The sequence below is a fragment of the Magnolia sinica genome, chromosome 1 (genome assembly GCF_029962835.1).
Source record: "Magnolia sinica isolate HGM2019 chromosome 1, MsV1, whole genome shotgun sequence".
Lineage (NCBI taxonomy): Eukaryota > Viridiplantae > Streptophyta > Magnoliopsida > Magnoliales > Magnoliaceae > Magnolia > Magnolia sinica.
In genome coordinates this window covers 6769084-6789689 of record NC_080573.1, presented here as the reverse complement: position 1 = coordinate 6789689, position 20606 = coordinate 6769084, and the positions used below count along the sequence as shown (strand labels likewise).

General features: G+C 38.9%; 2 protein-coding genes across 2 annotated transcripts; both read right to left on the bottom strand.

Moving 5' to 3' along the window:
• Positions 1-1308: 1308 nt before the first annotated feature.
• On the bottom strand, positions 1309-2182 carry LOC131249361 (uncharacterized). Its single transcript, XM_058250390.1, has 2 exons — positions 2032-2182; positions 1309-1708 (listed from the first exon to the last, which is right to left on the bottom strand). The coding sequence occupies exons 1-2, from the start codon at positions 2137-2139 to the stop codon at positions 1403-1405; spliced, it is 414 nt and encodes a 137-aa protein (XP_058106373.1). The 5' UTR covers positions 2140-2182; the 3' UTR covers positions 1309-1402.
• Positions 2183-2730: 548 nt separating this feature from the next.
• Positions 2731-3755, bottom strand: LOC131225298 (putative F-box/LRR-repeat protein At1g56400). The gene is made up of 2 exons (XM_058220841.1): positions 2814-3755; positions 2731-2754 (listed from the first exon to the last, which is right to left on the bottom strand). Exons 1-2 carry the CDS (start codon positions 3753-3755, stop codon positions 2731-2733), a joined length of 966 nt encoding a protein of 321 aa, XP_058076824.1.
• Positions 3756-20606: the final 16851 nt, after the last annotated feature.

The following is a 20606-nucleotide window of genomic DNA, read 5'->3' as shown; positions in this document are numbered from 1 at the left end:
ATTTATTTTTTATTTTTTTAATTTAATTTTATTTTATTTTATTTTACACGCACACACACACCCACCCCCACACACTCACGCTAGTGGAATTTCACCACCTATGGGTACTCGAACCGACCAGCTGTTGAAACTCCTAGTCTACCACCGGAGCAAGAGTAAGGACCCATGGTGAGTGGGCCATGATTGTTAGTTTTTCTCATACTTAGTCCTGCTAATCTCACTGCATTATTCTTGTATTTTCCCTTCCAAACAATCTACCATCTTTAATCTCTTCTTGGTTTCTAAATAAGTTCAATTTTGTAGTGGCAGATGCAATCAAACGCCTACAACTTAAATGGGAAACAAGATATAAGATCGTTGTTGGAGTAACTCAAGGGCTTCTTTATCTCCATGAAGACTCTCAGATCAAGATTATTCACCCTTATTTGAAAGCGAACAATATCATGTTAGACAGAGAAATGAATCCTAAAATTGCAGATTTTGGTCTGGCACGGCTATTTGGTCCCACCTGATTAATGGCCAGGTTCTTTCACCCGTCTGTGCTATGAAGATCCTCTTCACACAGACTGTTGACAGACATGGTGGCGTTGGACGGACGGAAATCCGTTGGAACTGATCGACCAAGCTCCTGGGAGGACACTACCAACAAGAAGAGGTGCTGAGGTGTATTTATATCAGATTTATGTGTGCGCAGCAAGAAGCAACAGTGCGGCCCAGGTTCTTCTCATGGTCGATGCTTACTCTGTCACCCTCCCTGCTCCTTCAAGGCCTGCCTTCTTCGTTGGAGGGAGTGATATGGAGTTTGGTTTGACCCCAACAGATTCGAATTTTCCGGCAAGTGAGATGGATGAATCTACAAGTTCTCACTTATACGAACTTCCAAAAATAAGGTGTTGATTACCTAACTACACCCTCGTTAGGCATAAAGAGTGTATATTAAAGAAAGAGAGAGATTTCTAAATCAGACATTATGTTCCCATTTTCTGATTTGTTCGACGTGTTATTTAAACTTCTCCAATAAAACTGCGACTGGATTTAGCATTTCGCATGTAGCATTACGACAATGAGATGTTTATGTGATATTGTTGTGAAATTAATAGAAAAATTCTATTACTGTTGATGATGATCAAAAAGTAGGTAATTGATTGAGTGGTTAAGATCATCTGATCAGTGGGATTTCAGGCCATCCCCAGTGTGGACATTAGGAAAACCCGGCTTTCTTCACATCCATCTTGAAATTTATAGGAATATTGGGGAATTTACTCACCATATCACTACATAACTGCAAGTAAGAGTAATTTATTGAATTTAAAGCTACTGCAAACATCACTATTTAGGAGATAAAGCTGGTCTAGTGACCTAAGTTCTAGACATGCATATCGTTCACAGACAATTTCCAGATTCAGCAGAAAGATATTTCCACGTTTGGAGAGGCAATTTCAGAATTTTGAAGTTCTTCCACAGCCTTTGCAATCAAGGGCAAAGCTCCTCCATCCATTTCCAAGAACGCACGGTTGGCCGGTATGATGGTCATTGTCTCTAAGACCAACGCCATTTCTAGCAAGAATTTCAGTAGCTCCATCTCATTTCCATCCCCTTGGAAGCCCTCCATTTTAACCATCCTCAGAAATTGGAAAGGATTGAAAGTTAGCCTCAATGACTCCCAATACTCACTAGGCATCAGAGCACATTTGGGAAAGATGTAGCCCTGAAAATAATACAAAACACAGATGGATTAATAAACATTGTCAACAATTGGGGTGTGTTTAGATGTACCCAAATCAGAGCTAATGTTTTTACTTATGCTTCTCCCCTTTGCAGTGGATTTTGGGTCACACAGAAATTTGTAACTGTTTAGTCGGCCATATGCATGGTTTTCTGCCTTTTCCACCCCAAATCAATGTCAATGGAGATTAATTTGCACAGACGTAGATGTTTTTTGCAACATACAAATGTACCCCCAACTAACAAAGAGTGTAATTAATCACAGAATCATGCCAGAAATGAAATTTTCAGTTTCATGGTACTCACATCCAGAAAGTTTTCAAAACCTGTTTGGATGGCAAGAGTCTCGAGATTAGGGGAACTCCTAAGCAAGCACAGCAACCCAGGGAGCTCATGTCGTACCAGACCGATCATCAGCGTCAAATGCTTCAGATTAAGAAGTGGCCATGGTAGATTGTTGAACAATATCTCCTCTGTGGGCAAAACCTATGGATACCAAAAGACGTGAGAATGCGAGCACCACATATTATCTACATGTACACATTTACCTAATGTTGCATGTGTTTGAGAGTAGTTAGTCTTTTCCTCAATACGGCAAGATCAACCATTCGATCAATGACCTCGACAACATTAAATTTTCCATGCAAGCACAAAATCATGATCTTGTCATTGCTTTTGATAACGCGATCTCCAAAACTGCTCAAGAATCACTTGAGAAAGTGGTTTAGTATGGTAATGAAATAATTATCTTTACATGGATATCACATTTACAGTAAAGGAAGAGTGAAGATGCTAAGATTCACAGCTAAGTTAGGAATCTTATTGAAGCACGAATTAGAATAGAAAAATATGGGACGAATGATTTAGGGTTCTTTGCGTGAGGATTTACTCAACGGTCCTCTCATCGCCTTTCGTAGAAATATTTGGTCTTGCTTCGCTACGTGCATGTTTCGGTTGCACGATTTCTAGATTTCTGGGGCCGTTAAATACCAAACAAGCATGATTTCAGATCACATCTTGAACTAACATCTTGAATGCAAGAATCAAGAAATTAAAAGAAAGAAATGTGATTTGTAGAGAAAATGTACCTGGATAAGGTAACTACAGACAGTCAAGCCCTTTGCATGATTGAACTCATGAAGAAGGTCGCTAAGCTCCACTCCATAGTAATAGAACTTGCTTTCGAGTCCAAAATCAAGTATGACATTGCTTAAACTCACCAAGTTTTCTAAGTAGAAGGTCACCATGCTCCCAAAGTACTCGAAAGATTGGAGTTCCGGAGCGTAGATTTCGATCCCAAGGGACAATGGCATGCAGTCCCTTACGATCAACTTCTTGAGCGGTAATCGGACACCAGATACACTCAAGTAGTACAAATCGAAACACTCAATAAGACTTAGGTTGATCAGAAATGGAGAATTAGCGATTACATCCTCAATTACCTCTTGAGGTAACTTGATCCGCCTTAGGGACAAGCTCCTAAGTGTCATGAAACACTGGAAATTGGAGGGTGAGAATTTGCATGAGTCCAAATTCAGCACACATAGCGATTTGTACGCATAGAGAAAATCCGGCAAACAAAAGAGGGATTCAAAGAATGCCGTTGTATTAGGTGGTAGATCGCCGTCGGACAAGTCTAGGTGAATTTCTTCAACCTTTTTTGAGATTGAAAACTGGATCCACTCCTCCATACAGTAATGATACTCAGTCTGGTAACTGAAGCGGAGGGAAAACTTGGAGATCTTGGGTCCCTCAAAACAAGGGAGCATTTGGCAAATGAACTCAGCGAACCGTCTTCGCCCCTGGTTCTTGATATGCAATGCCCAGGACTTGCGGCCGGAACCCAAAAGCCTGCGCTGCCTTTGGATCTCAAGGAATTGATCCTCGTTGAGATCAATGGCCATGGTATTAGTCCATAGATTGAGCCACCGTTTGGACAACACGCTTGTCATCACTGCATCTTTCAATGGCAAGAAAGATATGATGAGAATGAGGAGAGCTTCTGGTAGATTACTAAACGTATCATCCATGCTTTTTAGATAGAGTAGTGACTATGAAATGGGTGGGTTGACGAGAGAGAGAGAGAGAGAGAGAGAGAGAGAGAGAGAGAGAAAGAGAGAGAGAGGCAGCAATGAAATGGGTGTGTTGACAAGAGAGGGAGCTGAGAGATGGGGGGAGGTATTGAAGAGGGAGAGGAAGCTGTGGGGGAGAGAGAGGTTGCAGTGACCCTAGAAGAGGGCTGTGAGGGAGATTTAAAACGGCTCTTGGAGAGGAGAGAGAGAGCGTTCTTAGTGTGAAATCTTACACGTGCTTCATATTCTTGCTATTCCAGCGGATTCCGACGTTAGTTTACCAAAAAATGGGGCAGTGCGACTACATAGCTGTATTCGGGTCGCATCCAAGGCATTGAACTTGTTTTATAATTGCATTATTTAGTGAGTACGAGAAGTAAGTGCATTGCATGAAACTTAGGGTGCGTTTGGATGTACACTCAAACCAGTTTTCCACCGTACAGAAATAAATTCCTCTCAAATGCATTATCAATACACCCAAGCGCTCCCCTATTTGTTTGTGTTTGGATCCATGAAAAGCATGGGAAAGAAAATAGGAGCTCTGAGAAAACCTCATTTCTATGAAACTATAAGAAAGGAAACATTATTTTCCTTGTTTGTTTTATAACAAATTACTAATAAAATTTTGGAAACTATTTCAAATTTGTTGTTTGGTGGAACTTGAAATTATTTGTAAAGAATTTAAATGTCCTATTAGTCACTAGCATTGGTCATATTATTGTTGAGAATTGTTCTGCGGAATCACACGGAGATAGATTTAGGATAGCAATCCAAGAGCACTAAGCAAACACAAGAGAACACAAAGATTTAACGTGGAAAACCCTTTCGAGAAAAAACCATGACACAAAACGACAGATCTTCACTATAAAAGTAGAAATTACAAAGAGAGAATATTTACTCGATTCAAACAACCTCGAATCTCACCATTGCTACACTCTTTGCAAACCCTAGAACCCTTGGAATATCTTATAATGACTTTAGGAGCACCCTAAGAACTCTTATTTATAGTTGGGGAACTCCAACTTTCGTACCGATCTAGAATAATCTGGAAACCGCCTCAAATTTATGCAGTCCATGCACAATCTGCGTAACTTTCGACTAGTCAAATCAAAACTCAGGCTAGTCATAGGACACTTCGACTAATCGAACATGCCCTTCAACTGGTCGAATTTCTCGAAAGTTCCAAAATACATTGTTGCTGGACTTCCACCAAAACTTTCTCGGGCTAGTCGAATTTCTTTAGATTTAAGACATCTGTTAACAACAACTATCACATTGTATGCTTGAACATAGGCAATAGCACATGTGACATACATATATCAAGTGCTTGAAGTTGGATTGTGGCACAATGGCACACATAAAGCGCTTGGAGAGATATTAACACATTTGGCACATGGATATACTTGAAGCTAGATAGTAGCACTTGTGCACATTGGCACATGTGACATATAGAAAGTAATTGAAGATGGATGATGGCACATGTAGCATATTAGCATATGTTAATAATAGGAGATGGATGGTGGTACATGTAAGACATTAGCACATGTGGTATATTAGCATATGTCGGAAGCAATTGGAGATAGATGGTAATACATGTGGGACATTAACACGTGAGGTGAGCCGTAAGAGAAGATAGATGGTAGCACATGCTGAGGCATAATTGAGGATGAATGATGATTTATTTAGCACATGTAAGGCGATTGAAGATGGATGTTAGCACATTTGGATTTTACTCTTAAGAAACCTATTTTCCTTCTATAGTTGGAAAATGTTTTTCTTCCAGGTGGAGGTGAGAAAATAAATTCATTGACTCCCCCAATTTTATTTTTTTGAAAAAGTAAGTAGGAAATGAAGTTTCTTATAAATTCTTGTAAAGAAAAGTTGCACCAACACCAAAAGGTTAGTTTCACACAAAGTGATATTTCATTTCCTTTCGACAAATCCAAATGGTATAAGAGGTCATGCACCAACTAAAAACTCAATAATCTCCATGGACCATCTACTGTGTAAGTGGGCCCCACAATAGATGGATCAAAATGCAAATGTCCTACCAATGAGACATTCCTACCTTATCCATGTGAACCAGCGGTGTTAAAAAAAAATAAAAGGGCAATGGCAAAGGTTTATCGATTACTGGTCTATGATCTATCCTATATATGCATTAGGTGGGTCTAGCCAATCTAATCACCAAGTGGGCCAAATTATTGGAAACAAATGTAAGGTGCTATTTGGATATGTTAAATCCAAGGTGTGGACATTAAAAAAGTTATTATAATTTTTGTTGGCACTATTGAAAAAGGAATTTCATTTTTACAGGCCATCTTGACTTCGCAAGTGAAAATGACATATTCAAATAATAATGGCAATGTCATGTCTTCTATCAAAGAACAAAATTTTTATATAAGATCAATGATTAGTTTGCAAATTTCATGATTTTCTTTGCAATCCAAAGTGAAAAATGCCAAATCGAAGACAAAAATTCTCTTTTCCCATAATGTCAACCTATCCAAACGAAGCCTTGGTGATGGCATAGAATCCCAATGCCCCACACATGCCAACTTATCAAATTTTTGGAAGGAAATAGAATAAGGATTAGCATGCATTGCCAGCTCTTACCATATGGGATGATTCATACTTTGGTTACACCTGATATTTTTCCCCGTTGTACACACATAAGTTACTTGTTCCCTCCAATGTTCAAACCTACCATCATTATTGATATGTTCATCTCATGCTAGAAATTCATTGCCAATTTTTTCGAAATTTATTAATGATCACCGCTCACACTCATGATCATGATATCCAACGCTACCCGTCGCTACCCGAAATACATTGCTATTAAATTTTTTCCTTTGTTTTCAAATAAATTTGTCAATGCCTTTTAAACTCAGGCTACTCTGAGTATCCTAAGTTTAGAGAGTTGTTACAGTATATTAGATAAATTAGGATATCATCACTTTATTAATACATATCTGTTAGGATCTCCCTAGATCTTTGTATATATCCAATCTCTTCTATATATTCTTCTAATTGTTAGTAAAATAAATAAGTTTCATTTTTCCGCGTAGTCTCTCTGGCTTAAAATAGTATCAAAGTATTCGATTTGGGCCTTTGATCCAAGAAAACCCTAGCTCTGTTCTTTATTTTCTCTTCTTCTTCTTCAACACCTTCAATAGTCACCGCACAACAGTCGCTGACCACTGCACCTTCCTCTCCCTTGCCCTCATCTTCGTTAGCAAATCTATCGACCTTAACCCATCTACAAGACCGCTGCCCCACACCCATCACCATGTGCAATCTCTAGCGCTGTGAAACCCATCTGCCACGCCACCACCACAAACCCCATGTCCCCCTATTCGTCGCCGTCATGCCACCATAACCCTCCACCATCTCTTGTTTTTTGGCAAACCAATACCTTCCACCGTGTGATTGTTAATGAAGTAAATGTAAGTTCCATTTTTCCATAATGTAGTCTCTCTGATTTAACATTGGGTCCCAAATTTTAGATAATATTTCACTACAAACGGCATGATAAACTATTGAAGTTTTAATTATTTGTAGTTAGTTAAATGATGAGGGAATTTGAATGTCAATTGGCTTGGTTAACTTTGTCATGAAATATTCAAGAGGTATGATGATTGATTCATTTATTTATTTATTTGTAACTCTCATTATTTTTATATGGAAGGGATGAAAGTTACCTATTTCAATGAATCATCATCTAAGTTTTATCCCAACTAATTGTGGTTAGCCATCGCTCAATCAAATATGCCAAATAAAATTTGTATTAATCAACAAAGTATTTGTTTGACTGGATCGGTTTTGGAATGTTTTCATTATCTTCACTAGAAAAAGCATCTTCATGCATTAGAAATTACCTTCAGAACTATTTGGATGCAAGGATATAATTAGTTGAGTTAAAATTTAGCCGGTCATTTAATAATTAACCATGTTTGATAACCCAATAAGAAAATTACCACTTATGTACAAAAATGCATTTTAGGCCGCTTTGGGACATCATTTAAAAATAAAAAATAAAAACTTCTTCATAGTTGCATTGTATGTATTTGAGTGTCACTATCACCTCAAAGAACCATGTTTTATGGCTTGTTTAGGCTAGAATAAGCGTCAACAAAAATTAACTGTAACGATTACCTTTTTGAAACAGCATACAAATGGATTCTAAAAATGTTTTTTTCAACATTGCAGTCCAAAAGATGAATATTATCTTCTCTAACCCAACTAAATATGTTTCTATAAATTTAAAAAGAAATTTGTTATTTAAATGACAAGGGAAAATTATATATTTATTAGACAACAGTCATCTCATATCTTACATTAAAAAACTATAATTATAAATAAATGTAATAATTATTTTACAGAATTTTTAATTTTCTTAATCATCCAAATCGCAAGAAACATTAAATCAAGAGACCTCTATAGTCTATAGCCTTTGTTCATTTTTTTGATAGCATCCTAGCATCCAAAGTAGTTGTTTCGGTGAATCAAATGTCCCCTTTTACAAGATATAATTGAGGTGTTTCTATCCAAAGTGTCTTTGAAAGGTTCTAATCAATCCACCTAAATCCTCACATCATTTTTTTAAAGGAAGGTGAGAGCATACCTACTGAAATTTTATTTAGACAAAAAAGATAACTTTACATCATCTACATGAGCTTAATAATAATAATAATAAATTAGGCCACAACAATCATATAACCTATCCAAAATAATATCCATACAAAGACAACCTAGATGCAACAAACACAAGAATACCCTGCCTCCCAACAATACCAAATTGTTGATATAACCACCTTAATATGCAAACCATACAAGGATTTAACGCATTGGGGACGTTGATCGAGGAAGGGGAGAACCTATAAAGAATCCCTTTTACAATTGCACCTATTATAAGGAGAACCAAGCAAGGAAGGCTAACTCGCATTAGTGCTAAATGATAACGTGGCACGTGCGTGCATCATGCATGAGACTCATAGTAAAATATTAAAAACTTTTGTACATGAAATAACCATTTTACCCTTTTCAGTAGGAGTGTCTTACTTGTACATAGGTACATGGCGCTTTTTTATTAACTGTACGTCCAACGTCCCATGAAATATACATCATCTACTGTTTTTAATGACTAACATGTCATTAACTATGCAGCTTAGGTTGTGTTTGGTTGCACCAAATACTCCACACCTTAGCTAGGAGGGGTAAAGTTAAAAAGCTGCATAGTGACTTATCATACAACCGCTTTATTAGATCATTTCCCCTATTTTAACCTGAAAATTCATGCTTGACTTGATGTCTACCTATCTACTTGACACTCCTCAGTGTTTAATTAATTAAATAAAAATATTCATATCAGGAGCAAAATTGAAAATAACTATCTTTAATTCCGCGTTTGGCTGCACCAAGTGGTAGACTGAGTGAAAGATACCTCGTTGGGGGGGGGGAGTGTTGGCTACTCCCCCGACAGGAGCCAATGGCTGATTGTCGGTGCTGTGGGCCCCACCATGATGCAGGTGTTTCATCCATGCCGTCCATCTATTTTTAGAGGTCATTTTACTATATAAATTCAAAAATGAGTTATAAACAAATCTCAGGTGGACCACATTACAGAAAACAGTGTTGAATGAGGGTCGACCATTTAAAACATTTTAGGGGCAATAAAAGTTTTGGATCAAGCTGATCTTTGGTTTTTCTCTTCATCTGGTCCTATATGACCTAATCAACAGATTGGATGTCAAATAAACACTATAGTGGGCCGCAGGACGATTTTAATGGTCGATATCTAATCACTATTGTTTTCTTGTGGTGTGGTCCACTGAGATTTATTTCCTCTCATTTTTGGGATCAAGCCATAAAATGATATGTAAAAATAGATGAACGGAATGGATGAAACACCTACATCATGGTGGAGCCCACAGATCACCGATCGACCATCAGCCACGGAGCAGGTGGCAGGGGGAGCAGCCAATCCGTTTCCCAGTGGGGTGGGTAACAGTGAAGTGTGAACTGTCAGGGGGATGTACTGACAAGCTAACCAAAAAAAAAAAAAGGCCGCGTTTCGCTGCACCATGATATTTGGACAGTCACCTCACGTCCACACAACACCAAAATCAATGGACAGTCAATGGCACGACACATGAATTAATGTGGCCCACTCAATAAATGGACCGGCCTGATTTTCGATCAGGTGATAAGCGTTATGAGGCCCACCTCAGACTGGATATCTCTTTTTAGACCTATTAAATGAAATTGTATCAAACATGTTTCTTCACTTAATGTGGACCATTAAGCTTCTTGTCTTTCCACCATTGTTTGCAAGGCCCACTGATCAGATGGCTTATGTCCTCCTATCTGTACATATTTCAAAATTCAAAGCATTCCCCATCCATGCGTGAAGAATTAGATGGACGGTCCCAAATGAGAGTATGGCTCCGCTGTATTCCAATACCATAGCTGTACCGAATTATCTTCAAGTCCACGTGGCTCAACCCAACTGAGACCTCAACGGTAACGCAAATCCGTTTGTAAATGAGGAAAGATCGTAAACAACTCATCACACCTTTCATTTTTCCAACCTTTCACATCATCCACACCACATCTTAGCTTTACAAAAGGTGGGCCCTTCCAGGATGTTCACCTGAAAAGAAAATTAGACCACCATGGAGCAGGAAGTAAACATTAGTTTAGATCGTTGGCCATCCACTAATTTCAAAATCATTGCCCACAAATGAATGGAACGACCTAATTTTTGTGTCAGGTGATTTTCACGGTGGGGTCCACCTTATGAACGGACCGGATTTTCCACATGTATTACACTTCAGTAGGGAAAAAAGTGACATGATACTAACATAGCATGCAATGGTTTGTATGTGATACTACTATATTAGTTAAGAGATTTTACTAAGAAAAGATGCCACGTCGAACAAAGTATTTATTTATTGTGAGATATCCGCGGATTTTTTTTTCCAGTGGGCTGATAAATGCAAAGATCTTCACGGACTTTGTTAGATTTGGGGGGCCTTCAAGCGAGCACCCTGTTTACACGTGAGATTGCACACGAACAACAGATCCGGACCATCCATTACCAAGTGCGCATTGTCAACACCCATATGCCAAAAAAGAATTTGATAGTACAGTACCCATGAAGTAGATCTCAAGTTTAACCTGCCTGATCAGTGGACCAACATAATTTTTTATCCACGGTATGCTGAAAGCATATGCTATCTGATGAATGGATCGGATCTCTGACATGTGAGGCATCGGACCGTTGATCCAGTGGTAATTTGTGTTTATCGCATGAGAGGTCCTCGTTGAATCAGAACCGTATATTTATTTACAAGGACAGTAATACACTTGGCTGTCGATCTTTTACTAATAGATAAAAACTGTTACAAGATTCCCTACTAAAACAAGATAGTTACGGTTACAAGAAGCTTCTACTCGAGTGTAGAAGCGTTTGTGCGCAACATGGCAATAGACGGCTGAAAGAAATGATGAACTTCTGGAAGGTTGTTGGCTAACGTAAGCAGGTGGCAGCTGGCGCCGGCTGTGGGGTACTTGGTGTGTCCCACTAGAACTCACGGGCTGCAAAGGACTCCGTCGGTGGTGGCATGCACGAGTGCGAGATCTGTGTCGTTCATCTGGCGAGATCTGTGTCGTTCATCTGGGGGGTCTCAAAGCTTACATGCCCTTGTGTTAAAATAAGGCTGTGCGTTGGCCAGGTGAGCCCACATCTATCAATTTGAAGAAACATGTATGGCCTACTTGATGATTTGTGACCTTAATAAGGCGGGTCCCCACGTTAACCTATGCTGGTCCACAAACAGATAAGGTGGGATATACTTTGGCCCTACCCAGGACTTGGTGTTAAAATTTTAGTTTTAACGTTCAAAATATTTTAAAATTTTCATTTCCTGCTGAAATTATATTGAAAATTTGAAAATGAAAAACTGCGGTTTCTTTAATCCCATACATGCACACGCTTGGGCATAGGTGTGGGCAGTGTGGTTGTAGTGGCGTTACATAGCGCACTTTGTTCTTCATGCGCTATAGAATCAATTAGCTCCAACATATCTCATCTGAATTCATCAGTTCTCACCAAATCCTTTCTCATTGTCTTATCCTATAGGCAATTCGCCTGTAACCCATTAGCAATTGATAAGGGGGTGAATCAATCTTTAAGGATAGTGTATTTATATATGATTCAGCATGGTGCTAAAAATAAATAATTTTATTTTTAAATTTTTTCAATATATTTTTCAACAATCTTAAAGCCTAATTTTGGATACCGAAAGTTTTGCATCAGTCAAACTAATAAACCAAGATCTGATCCGATTAGACCGATTCGATGGTACGAATTTCACCAGGTGGCAAGACAAGATGAAATTGTAATACTTTATGCGGAATTGCAAGAACTGTGTTATGCATCGGATATAGAGATCGGAAGAGATAGATGGCTTACCTTATTGGGATGTCGTTGTTGTAGATAGGATGTTAAAGTCTTCATCTCCTTACACCCTTAGAGAAGCTGTGATAGGGCTGAAAATTTTATCGATGGTGTTGGATTGGGGACCCAGCCCTGTTTCATAATGGAGAGGGCAGAATAGTTTAAAACCCATCAAAACTCCTCTCCCTATGGATCCACACGAATTTGATAATCTTAGTTCCTTTAAAATACTATGTGTGTATCACAGTTGTAGTACTCCACCCCTTACACGAATTTCTGAATGTATTACAACTTAGTGGGGCCCATTGGTATACTCGATCAGATTATCCAACACGTGAGATTGCAAACTAACAACAGATCTGTGCCGTTCATCAGGTGGGTCTCAAATCTTACGTGCCATTGTCCAAAAATAAGGCTGTGCGTTGGCCAGGTGAGCCCACGTCTATCAATTTGAAGATACATGTGTGGCCCACTTGATGATTTGTGACGTTCATCAGGTGGGTCCTCACGTTAACCTACGTTGGTCCACAAATAGATAAGGTGGGACATAGTTTGGCCCTACCCTGTACTCGATGTTAAAATTTTAGTTTTAACATTCAAAATATTTAAAACATTTCATTTTCCGCTAAAACTATATTGAAATTTTTAAAATGAAAAACTGTGATTTCTTTAGTCCCACATATATGCACGCTTGGGCACAGGTGTGGGCAGTGTGGTTGTAGTGGCGTTAGATGTCGCACTTTGTACTTCGCGGGCCACAGATCAATTAGCTCCAACATATATCATCTGAATTCATTAGTTCTCACCAAAACCTTTCTCATTGTCTTATCCTATAGGCAATTCACCTGTAACCCATTAGCAATTGATAAGGGGGTGAATCAAGTTTTAAGTACAGTGTATTTATATATGATACAGCCTGGTGCTAAAAATAAATAATTTTATTTTTCAATTTTTTCAATATATTTTTTAACAATCTTAAAGCTTGATTTTGTATACCGAAAGTGTTGCATCAGTCAAACTGATGAACCGGGATCTGATCTGATTAGAATGATTTGATGGTATGAATTTCACCAGGTGGCAAGACAAGATGAAATTGTAATACTTTATGCGGAATTGCAAGAACTATGTTATGCATCGGATATGGAGATCGGAAGAGATAGATGGCTTACCTTATTAGGATGTCGTTGTTGTAGATACGATGTCGAAGTCTTCCTCTCCTTACATCCTTAGAGAAGCTGTGATAGGGCTAAAACTTCTATCGGTGGTGTTGGATTGGGGACTCAGCCTTGTTTTATCTTGGAGAGGGCAGAGGAGTTTGAAACCCATCAAAACTCCTCTCCCTATGGATCCACACGAATTTGACAATTCTAGTTCCTTTAAAACATTGTGTGTGTATCACAGTTGTAGCACTCCACCCCTTATAAGAATTTCTGAATGTATCACAACTTAGTGGGGCCCACCGGTATACCTGATCAGATTATCCAACACTTAAGATTCAATAAGAACAACAGAACTGTGTTGTTCATTAGGTGGGTCTCAAAGCGTACGTGCCCCTGTCCAAAAATAAGGTTATGCATTGGCTAGGTGAGCACACGTCTATCAATTTGAAGATACATGTGTGGCCCACTTGATGATTTGTGACGTTCATCAAGTGGGTCCCACATTAACTTACGCTGGTCCACAAATAGATAAGGTGAGACATAGTTTGGCCCTACCCTGTACTCGGTGTTAAAATTTTAGTTTTAACATTCAAAATATTTTGAATTTTTCATTTCCCACTAAAACTATATTGAAATTTTTAAAATGAAAAATGTGGTTTCTTTAGTCCCACACATGTGCACGCTTGGGCACAAGGGTGGGCAATGTGGCTGTAGTGGCGTTAGATGGCACACTTTACACTCCGCGTGCTTCAGAATTAATTAGCTCTAACATATATCATCTGAATTCATCAGTTCTCACTAAAACCTTTCTCGTTGTCTTATCCTATAGGCAATTCGCCTGTAACCTATTAGCAATTGATAAGGGGGTGAATCAAGCTTTAAGGACAGTGTACTTATATATGATTCGGCCTGGTACTAAAAATAAATAATTTTATTTTTTAATTTTTCCAATATATTTTTCAACAATCTTAAAGCTTGATTTTGTATACCGAAAGTGTTGCATCAGTCAAACTGATGAACGGGGATCTGATCTGATTAGAATGATTCGATGGTACGAATTTTACCAGGTGGCAAGACAAGATGAAATTGCAATACTTTATGCGAAATTGCAAGAACTGTGTTATGCATCAGATATGGAAATCAGAAGAGATAGATGGCTTACCTTATTGGGATGTCATTGTTGTAAATAAGATGTCGAAGTCTTCCTCTCCTTAAACCCTTAGAGAAGCTGTGATAGGGTTGAAACTTCTATCGGTGGTGTTGGATTGGGGACTCAGCCCTGTTTTATAATGGAGAGGGCAGAGGAGTTTGAAACCCATAAAAATTCCTCCCCCTATGGATCCACACGAATTTGACAATCCTAGTTCCTTTAAACACTGTATGTGCATCAAAGTTGTAGCACTCCACCCCTTATAAGAATTTCTGAATGTATCACAACTTAGTGGGGCCTACTGGTATACCCGATCAGATTATCCAACACTTGAGATTGCACATGAACAATAGATCTGTGTCGTTCATCAGGTGGATCTCAAAGCTTATGTGCCCTTGTCTAAAAATAAGGTTGTGCGTTAGCCAGGTGAGCCCACGTCTATCAATTTGAAGATACATGTGTGGCCCACTTGATGATTTGTGACGTTCATCAGGTGGGTCCCCACGTTAACTTACGCTAGTCCACAAATAGATAAGGTGGGACATAGTTTGGTCCTACCTTGTACTCGGTGTTAAAATTTTAGTTTTAACATTCAAAATATTTTGAATTTTTCATTTCCCGCTAAAATTATATTGAAATTTTTAAAATGAAAAACTGTGGTTTCTTTAGTCCCACACATGTGCACACTTGGGCACAGGTGTGGGCAGTGTGACTGTAGTGGCGTTAGATGTCGCACTTTGCACTTCGCAGGCCACAGAATCAATTTGCTCCAACATATATCATCTAAATTCACCGGTTCTCACCAAAACCTTTCTCATTGTCTTATCCTATAGGCAATTCACTTGTAACCCATTAGCAATTGATAAGGGTGTGAATCAAGCTTTAAGGACAGTGTATTTATATATGATTCGGCATGGTGCCAAAAATAAATAATTTTATTTTTCAATTTTTCCAATATATTTTTCAACAATCTTAAAGCTTGATTTTATATACCGAAAGTGTTGCATCAGTCAAACTGATAAACCAGGATCTGATCTGATTAGACTGATTCGAGGGTACGAATTTCACCAGGTGGCAAGACAAGATGAAATTGTAATACTTTATGCGGAATTGCAAAAACCATGTTATGCATCGGATATGGAGATCGGAAGAGATAAATGGCTTACCTTATTGGGATGTCGTTGTTGTAGATAGGATGTCGAAGTCTTCCACTCCTTACACCCTTAGAGAAGCTGCGATAGAGCTGAAACTCCTATCGGTGGTTTCGGATTAGGGACTCAGCCTTGTTTTATAATGGAGAGGGCAGAGGAGTTTGAAACCCATCACAACACCTCTCCCTATGGATCCACACGAATTTGACAATATTAATTCCTTTAAAACAATGTGTGTGCATCACAGTTGTATCACTCCACTCCTTACACGAATTTCTGAATATGTCACATCTTAGTGGGGCCCACTGATATGCCCAATCAGATTATCCAACACATGATATTGCACATGAACAACGGATCTATGTCATTCATCAGGTGGGTCTCAAAGCTTGGTGCCCTTATCCAAAAATAAGGTTGTGCGTTGGACGGGTGAGCCCACGTCTATCAATTTGAACATAAGTGTGTGGCCCACATGATGATTTGTGACATTCATCAAGTGGGGCCCCATGTTAACCTATGCTGGTCCACAAATAGATACGGTGGGAAATAGTTTAGCCCTACCCTATACTCGGTGTTAAAATTTTAATTTTAACATTCAAAATATTTTGAATTTTTCATTTCCTGCTAAAACTATATTGAAATTTTTAAAATGAAAAACTGCGATTTCTTTATTCCCACACATGTGCAGGACTTGGGCACAGGTGTGGGCAGTGTGGCTGTAGTGGCGTTAGATATCACACTTTGAACTTCGCGGGCCACAGAATCAATTAGCTCCAACATATATCATCTGAATTCATCGATTCACACCAAAACCTTTCTCATTGTCTAATCCTATAGGCAATTCATGTAACCTATTAGCAATTGATAAGGGGGTGAATCAAGCTTTAAGGACAGTATATTTATATATGATACAACCTGGTGCTAAAAATAAATAATTTTATTTTCAATTTTTTCAATATATTTTTCAACAATCTTAAAGCTTGATTTTGTATACCGAAAGTGTTGCATCCGTCAAACTGATGAACCAAGATCTGATCTGATTAGACAAATTCGATGGTACGAATTTCACCAGGTGGCAAGACAAGATGAAATTGTAATACTTTATGCGGAATTGCAAGAACTGTGTTATGCATTGGATATGGAGATCAGAAGAGATAGATGGCTTACCTTATTGGGATGCCATTGTTGTATATAGGATATCGAAGTCTTCCTCTCCTCACATCCTTAGAGAAGCTGTGACAGGGCTAAAACTTCTATCAATGGTGTTGGATTGCGGACTCAGCCCTGTTTTATAATGAAGAAGGCAGAGGAGTTTGAAACCCATAAAAATTCCTCCCCCTATGGATCCACATGAATTTGACAATCCTAGTTCCTTTAAAACACTGTGTGCATCAAAGTTGTAGCACTCCACCCCTTATAAGAATTTCTGAATGTATCACAACTTAGTGGGGCCCACTGGTATACCCAATCAGATTATCCAACACTTGAGATTGCACATGAACAACAGATCCGTGTCGTTCATCAGGTGGGTCTCAAAGCTTACGTGCCCTTGTCTAAAAATAAGGCTGTGCGTTGGCCAGGTGAGCCCACGTCTATCAATTTGAAGATACATGTGTGGCCCACTTGATGATTTGTGACGTTCATCAGGTGGGTCCCCACGTTAACCTACACTGGTCTAGAAATAGATAAGGTGGGACATAGTTTGGCCCTACCCTGTACTCGGTGTTAAAATTTTAGTTTTAACATTCAAAGTATTTTGAATTTTTCATTTCCCGCTAAAACTATATTGAAATTTTTAAAATGAAAATTTGCGGTTTCTTTAGTCCCACACATGTGCACGCTTGGGCACAGGTGTGGGGAGTGTGGCTGTATGGCATTAGATGACGCACTTTCTACTTCGCGCACTATAAAATCAATTAGCTCCAACATATATCATCTGAATTCATCAGTTCTCACCAAAACCTTTCTCATTGTCTTATCCTATAGGCAATTCGCCTGTAACCCATTAGCAATTGATAAGGGGGTGAATCAAGCTTTAAGGACAGTGTATTTATATACGATCCGGCCTAGTACTAAAAATAAATAATTTTATTGTTCAATTTTTTCAATATATTTTTCAACAACTTAAAGCTTGATTTTGTATATTGAAAGTGTTGCATCAGTCAAACTAATGAACCAGGATCTTATCTGATTAGACTAATTTGATGGTACGAATTTTACCAAGTGGCAAGACAAGATGAAATTGTAATACTTTATGCGGAATTGCAAGAACCATGTTATGCATCAGATATGGAGATCGGAAGAGATAGATGGCTTCCCTTATTGGGATGTTGTTGCTGTAGATAGGATGTCGAAGTCTTCCTCTCCTTACACCCTTAGAGAAGCTGCGATAGGGCTGAAACTCCTATCGATGGTTTTGGATTGGGGACTCAGCCCTGTTTTATAATGGAGAGGGCAGAGGAGTTTGAAACCCATCAAAACACCTCTCCCTATGGATCCACATGAATTTGACAATCCTAATTCCTTTAAAACACTGTGTGTGCATCACAGTTGTATCACTCCACTCCTTACACGAATTTCTGAATGTATCACATCTTAGTGGGGCCCACAGATATACCTGATCAGATTATCTAACACATGAGATTGCACACGAACAACAGATCTGTGCCATTCATCAAGTGGGTCTCAAAGCTTAGGTGCCCTTGTCCAAAAATAATGTTGTGCGTTGGACAGGTGAGCCCACGTCTATCAATTTGAACATAAGTGAGTGGCCCACTTGATGATTTGTGACGTTCATCAAGTGGGTCCCCACGTTAACCTACGCTGGTCTACAAATAGATAAGGTGGGAAATAGTTTGGCCCTACCCTGTACTCGGTGTTAAAATTTTAGTTTTAACATTCAAAATATTTTGAATTTTTCATTTCCTGCTAAAATTATATTGAAATTTTTAAAATGAAAAACTGCAGTTTCTTTAGTCCCACACATGTGCACGCTTGGGCACAGGTGTGGGCAGTAGTGGCGTTTGATGTCGCACTTTGCACTTCGTGGGCCATAGAATCAATTAACTCCAACATATATCATCTCAATTCATCGGTTCTCACCAAAACCTTTCTCATTGTCCTATTCGATAGGCAATTCGCCTGTAACCCATTAGCAATTGATAAAGGGGTGAATCAAGCTTTAAGGATAGTGTATTTATATATTGTACGACCTAGTGCTAAAAATAAATAATTTTATTTTTCAATTTTTCCAATATATTTTTCAACAATCTTAAAGCTTGATTTTGTATATCGAAAGTGTTACATCATTCAAACTGATGAACCAGGATCTGATCTGATTAGACTGATTCGATGGTACAAATTTCACCAGGTGGCAAGATAAGATGAAATTGTAATCCTTTATGTGGAATTGCAAGAACTATATTATGCATCGGATATGGAGATTGGAAGAGATAGATGGCTTACCTTATTGGGATGTCGTTGCTGTAGATAGGATGTAAGACCCGTGTCCTAATCCGTACCATTTCATTAGCTTCCGCGGTCCTTCCGGTCAAATTTCGGCAACCTTCGCACCGTATTTGGTGTTTGCGCACGATCCTAAGGCAGGTCCCGCACACCGACGTCGGCTCGATCTGAAACTTATGTCTTGACGATCGCGTCGTCGCCGCGGTTCCAACGCCGTGACTTGCGCACCAAACCGATACCCAGGTAAGAAGATGCCGATCAGCGTTTATTCCGAAGAAACACCGCGCGTTGCGGATTTCGAGGGAATCTCTACGCAATAAGTCTCATCAATCAACCATTAAAGCATCCCATACTTCAAGTACAACAACCCATCTCCATCTTTTTCAAAAGTCTACCATCTTTCCACCTCACCATTTCTCTTTTCTCATTTTCAACCTCAACCATCCCTCTTCTCCACCAATTTCAAACTAAACCATACCCCTCATCACTTCTTTCTTACAACCATCACTCCACCCATCCCTCCACCCATTATTTCTATCTCTCCCTCTCATTCTCTAGCAAATTTTCCAAATCCCATGAGAATTTCACTCATCCAACACTCCCTCTCAACTTCAAGTGTGGCCCACCCTCTCATCTCCAATCTCAACCATTCATCCTTCATCAATCTCCATTAAAAGTGAAGGAAAGGAGCTAAGGAGTCCAAGGGAGCTAGGAGAAGGAAGATAAGGTGGGTGCTTTGTCATTATTTTGAATTTCAGGGCCCACTTGTTGGTGGGACCCATTTGGATGTATGTGATCTAATCAAGAGGGCCCATAGTGGCGGGGTTCCTCTATCTCACCGTATATCTCCCTTTATCTCTCTCTTTCTCTCTCTTTGTAATGGTGTGGATCCCACCAATATGTGCTACATCTACCCCCGTCCATCTACACCAGACGGCGTGGCCCACTCTATCACAGGTGATGATCCACACCATCCACTGTTTGGATGGGCCCAATGCACTTTTTTTGTATATATATATATATACTTATATGTTATAGTTTATATAATATATATAATATATATAACTTAATATGTATTATATATACAATATGATATATATATTATATGTATATATATATATATATATATATATATATATTTATATATATATTTGGTGGGCCACGTCCATGTGGGACCCACCACAAGACATGTGTTTATCCACGCCGTCCAGCGTCACTGGACGCTGGACGGGCACCCCCCTTTTTGTCTCTTAAAAAAAAAAAAAAAAAAAAAAGGAGAGTAGAAGTGGTGGGCCACTCATGCAGGCCCCACCTTGATGTTTTTATGCAATCCAAGCCGTCCATCCCCTTCCACAGATCATTTTAGGTGTTGAGCCGAAAAATGATCTTAATCTGAACTTATGGTGGGCCATAGCATAGCGA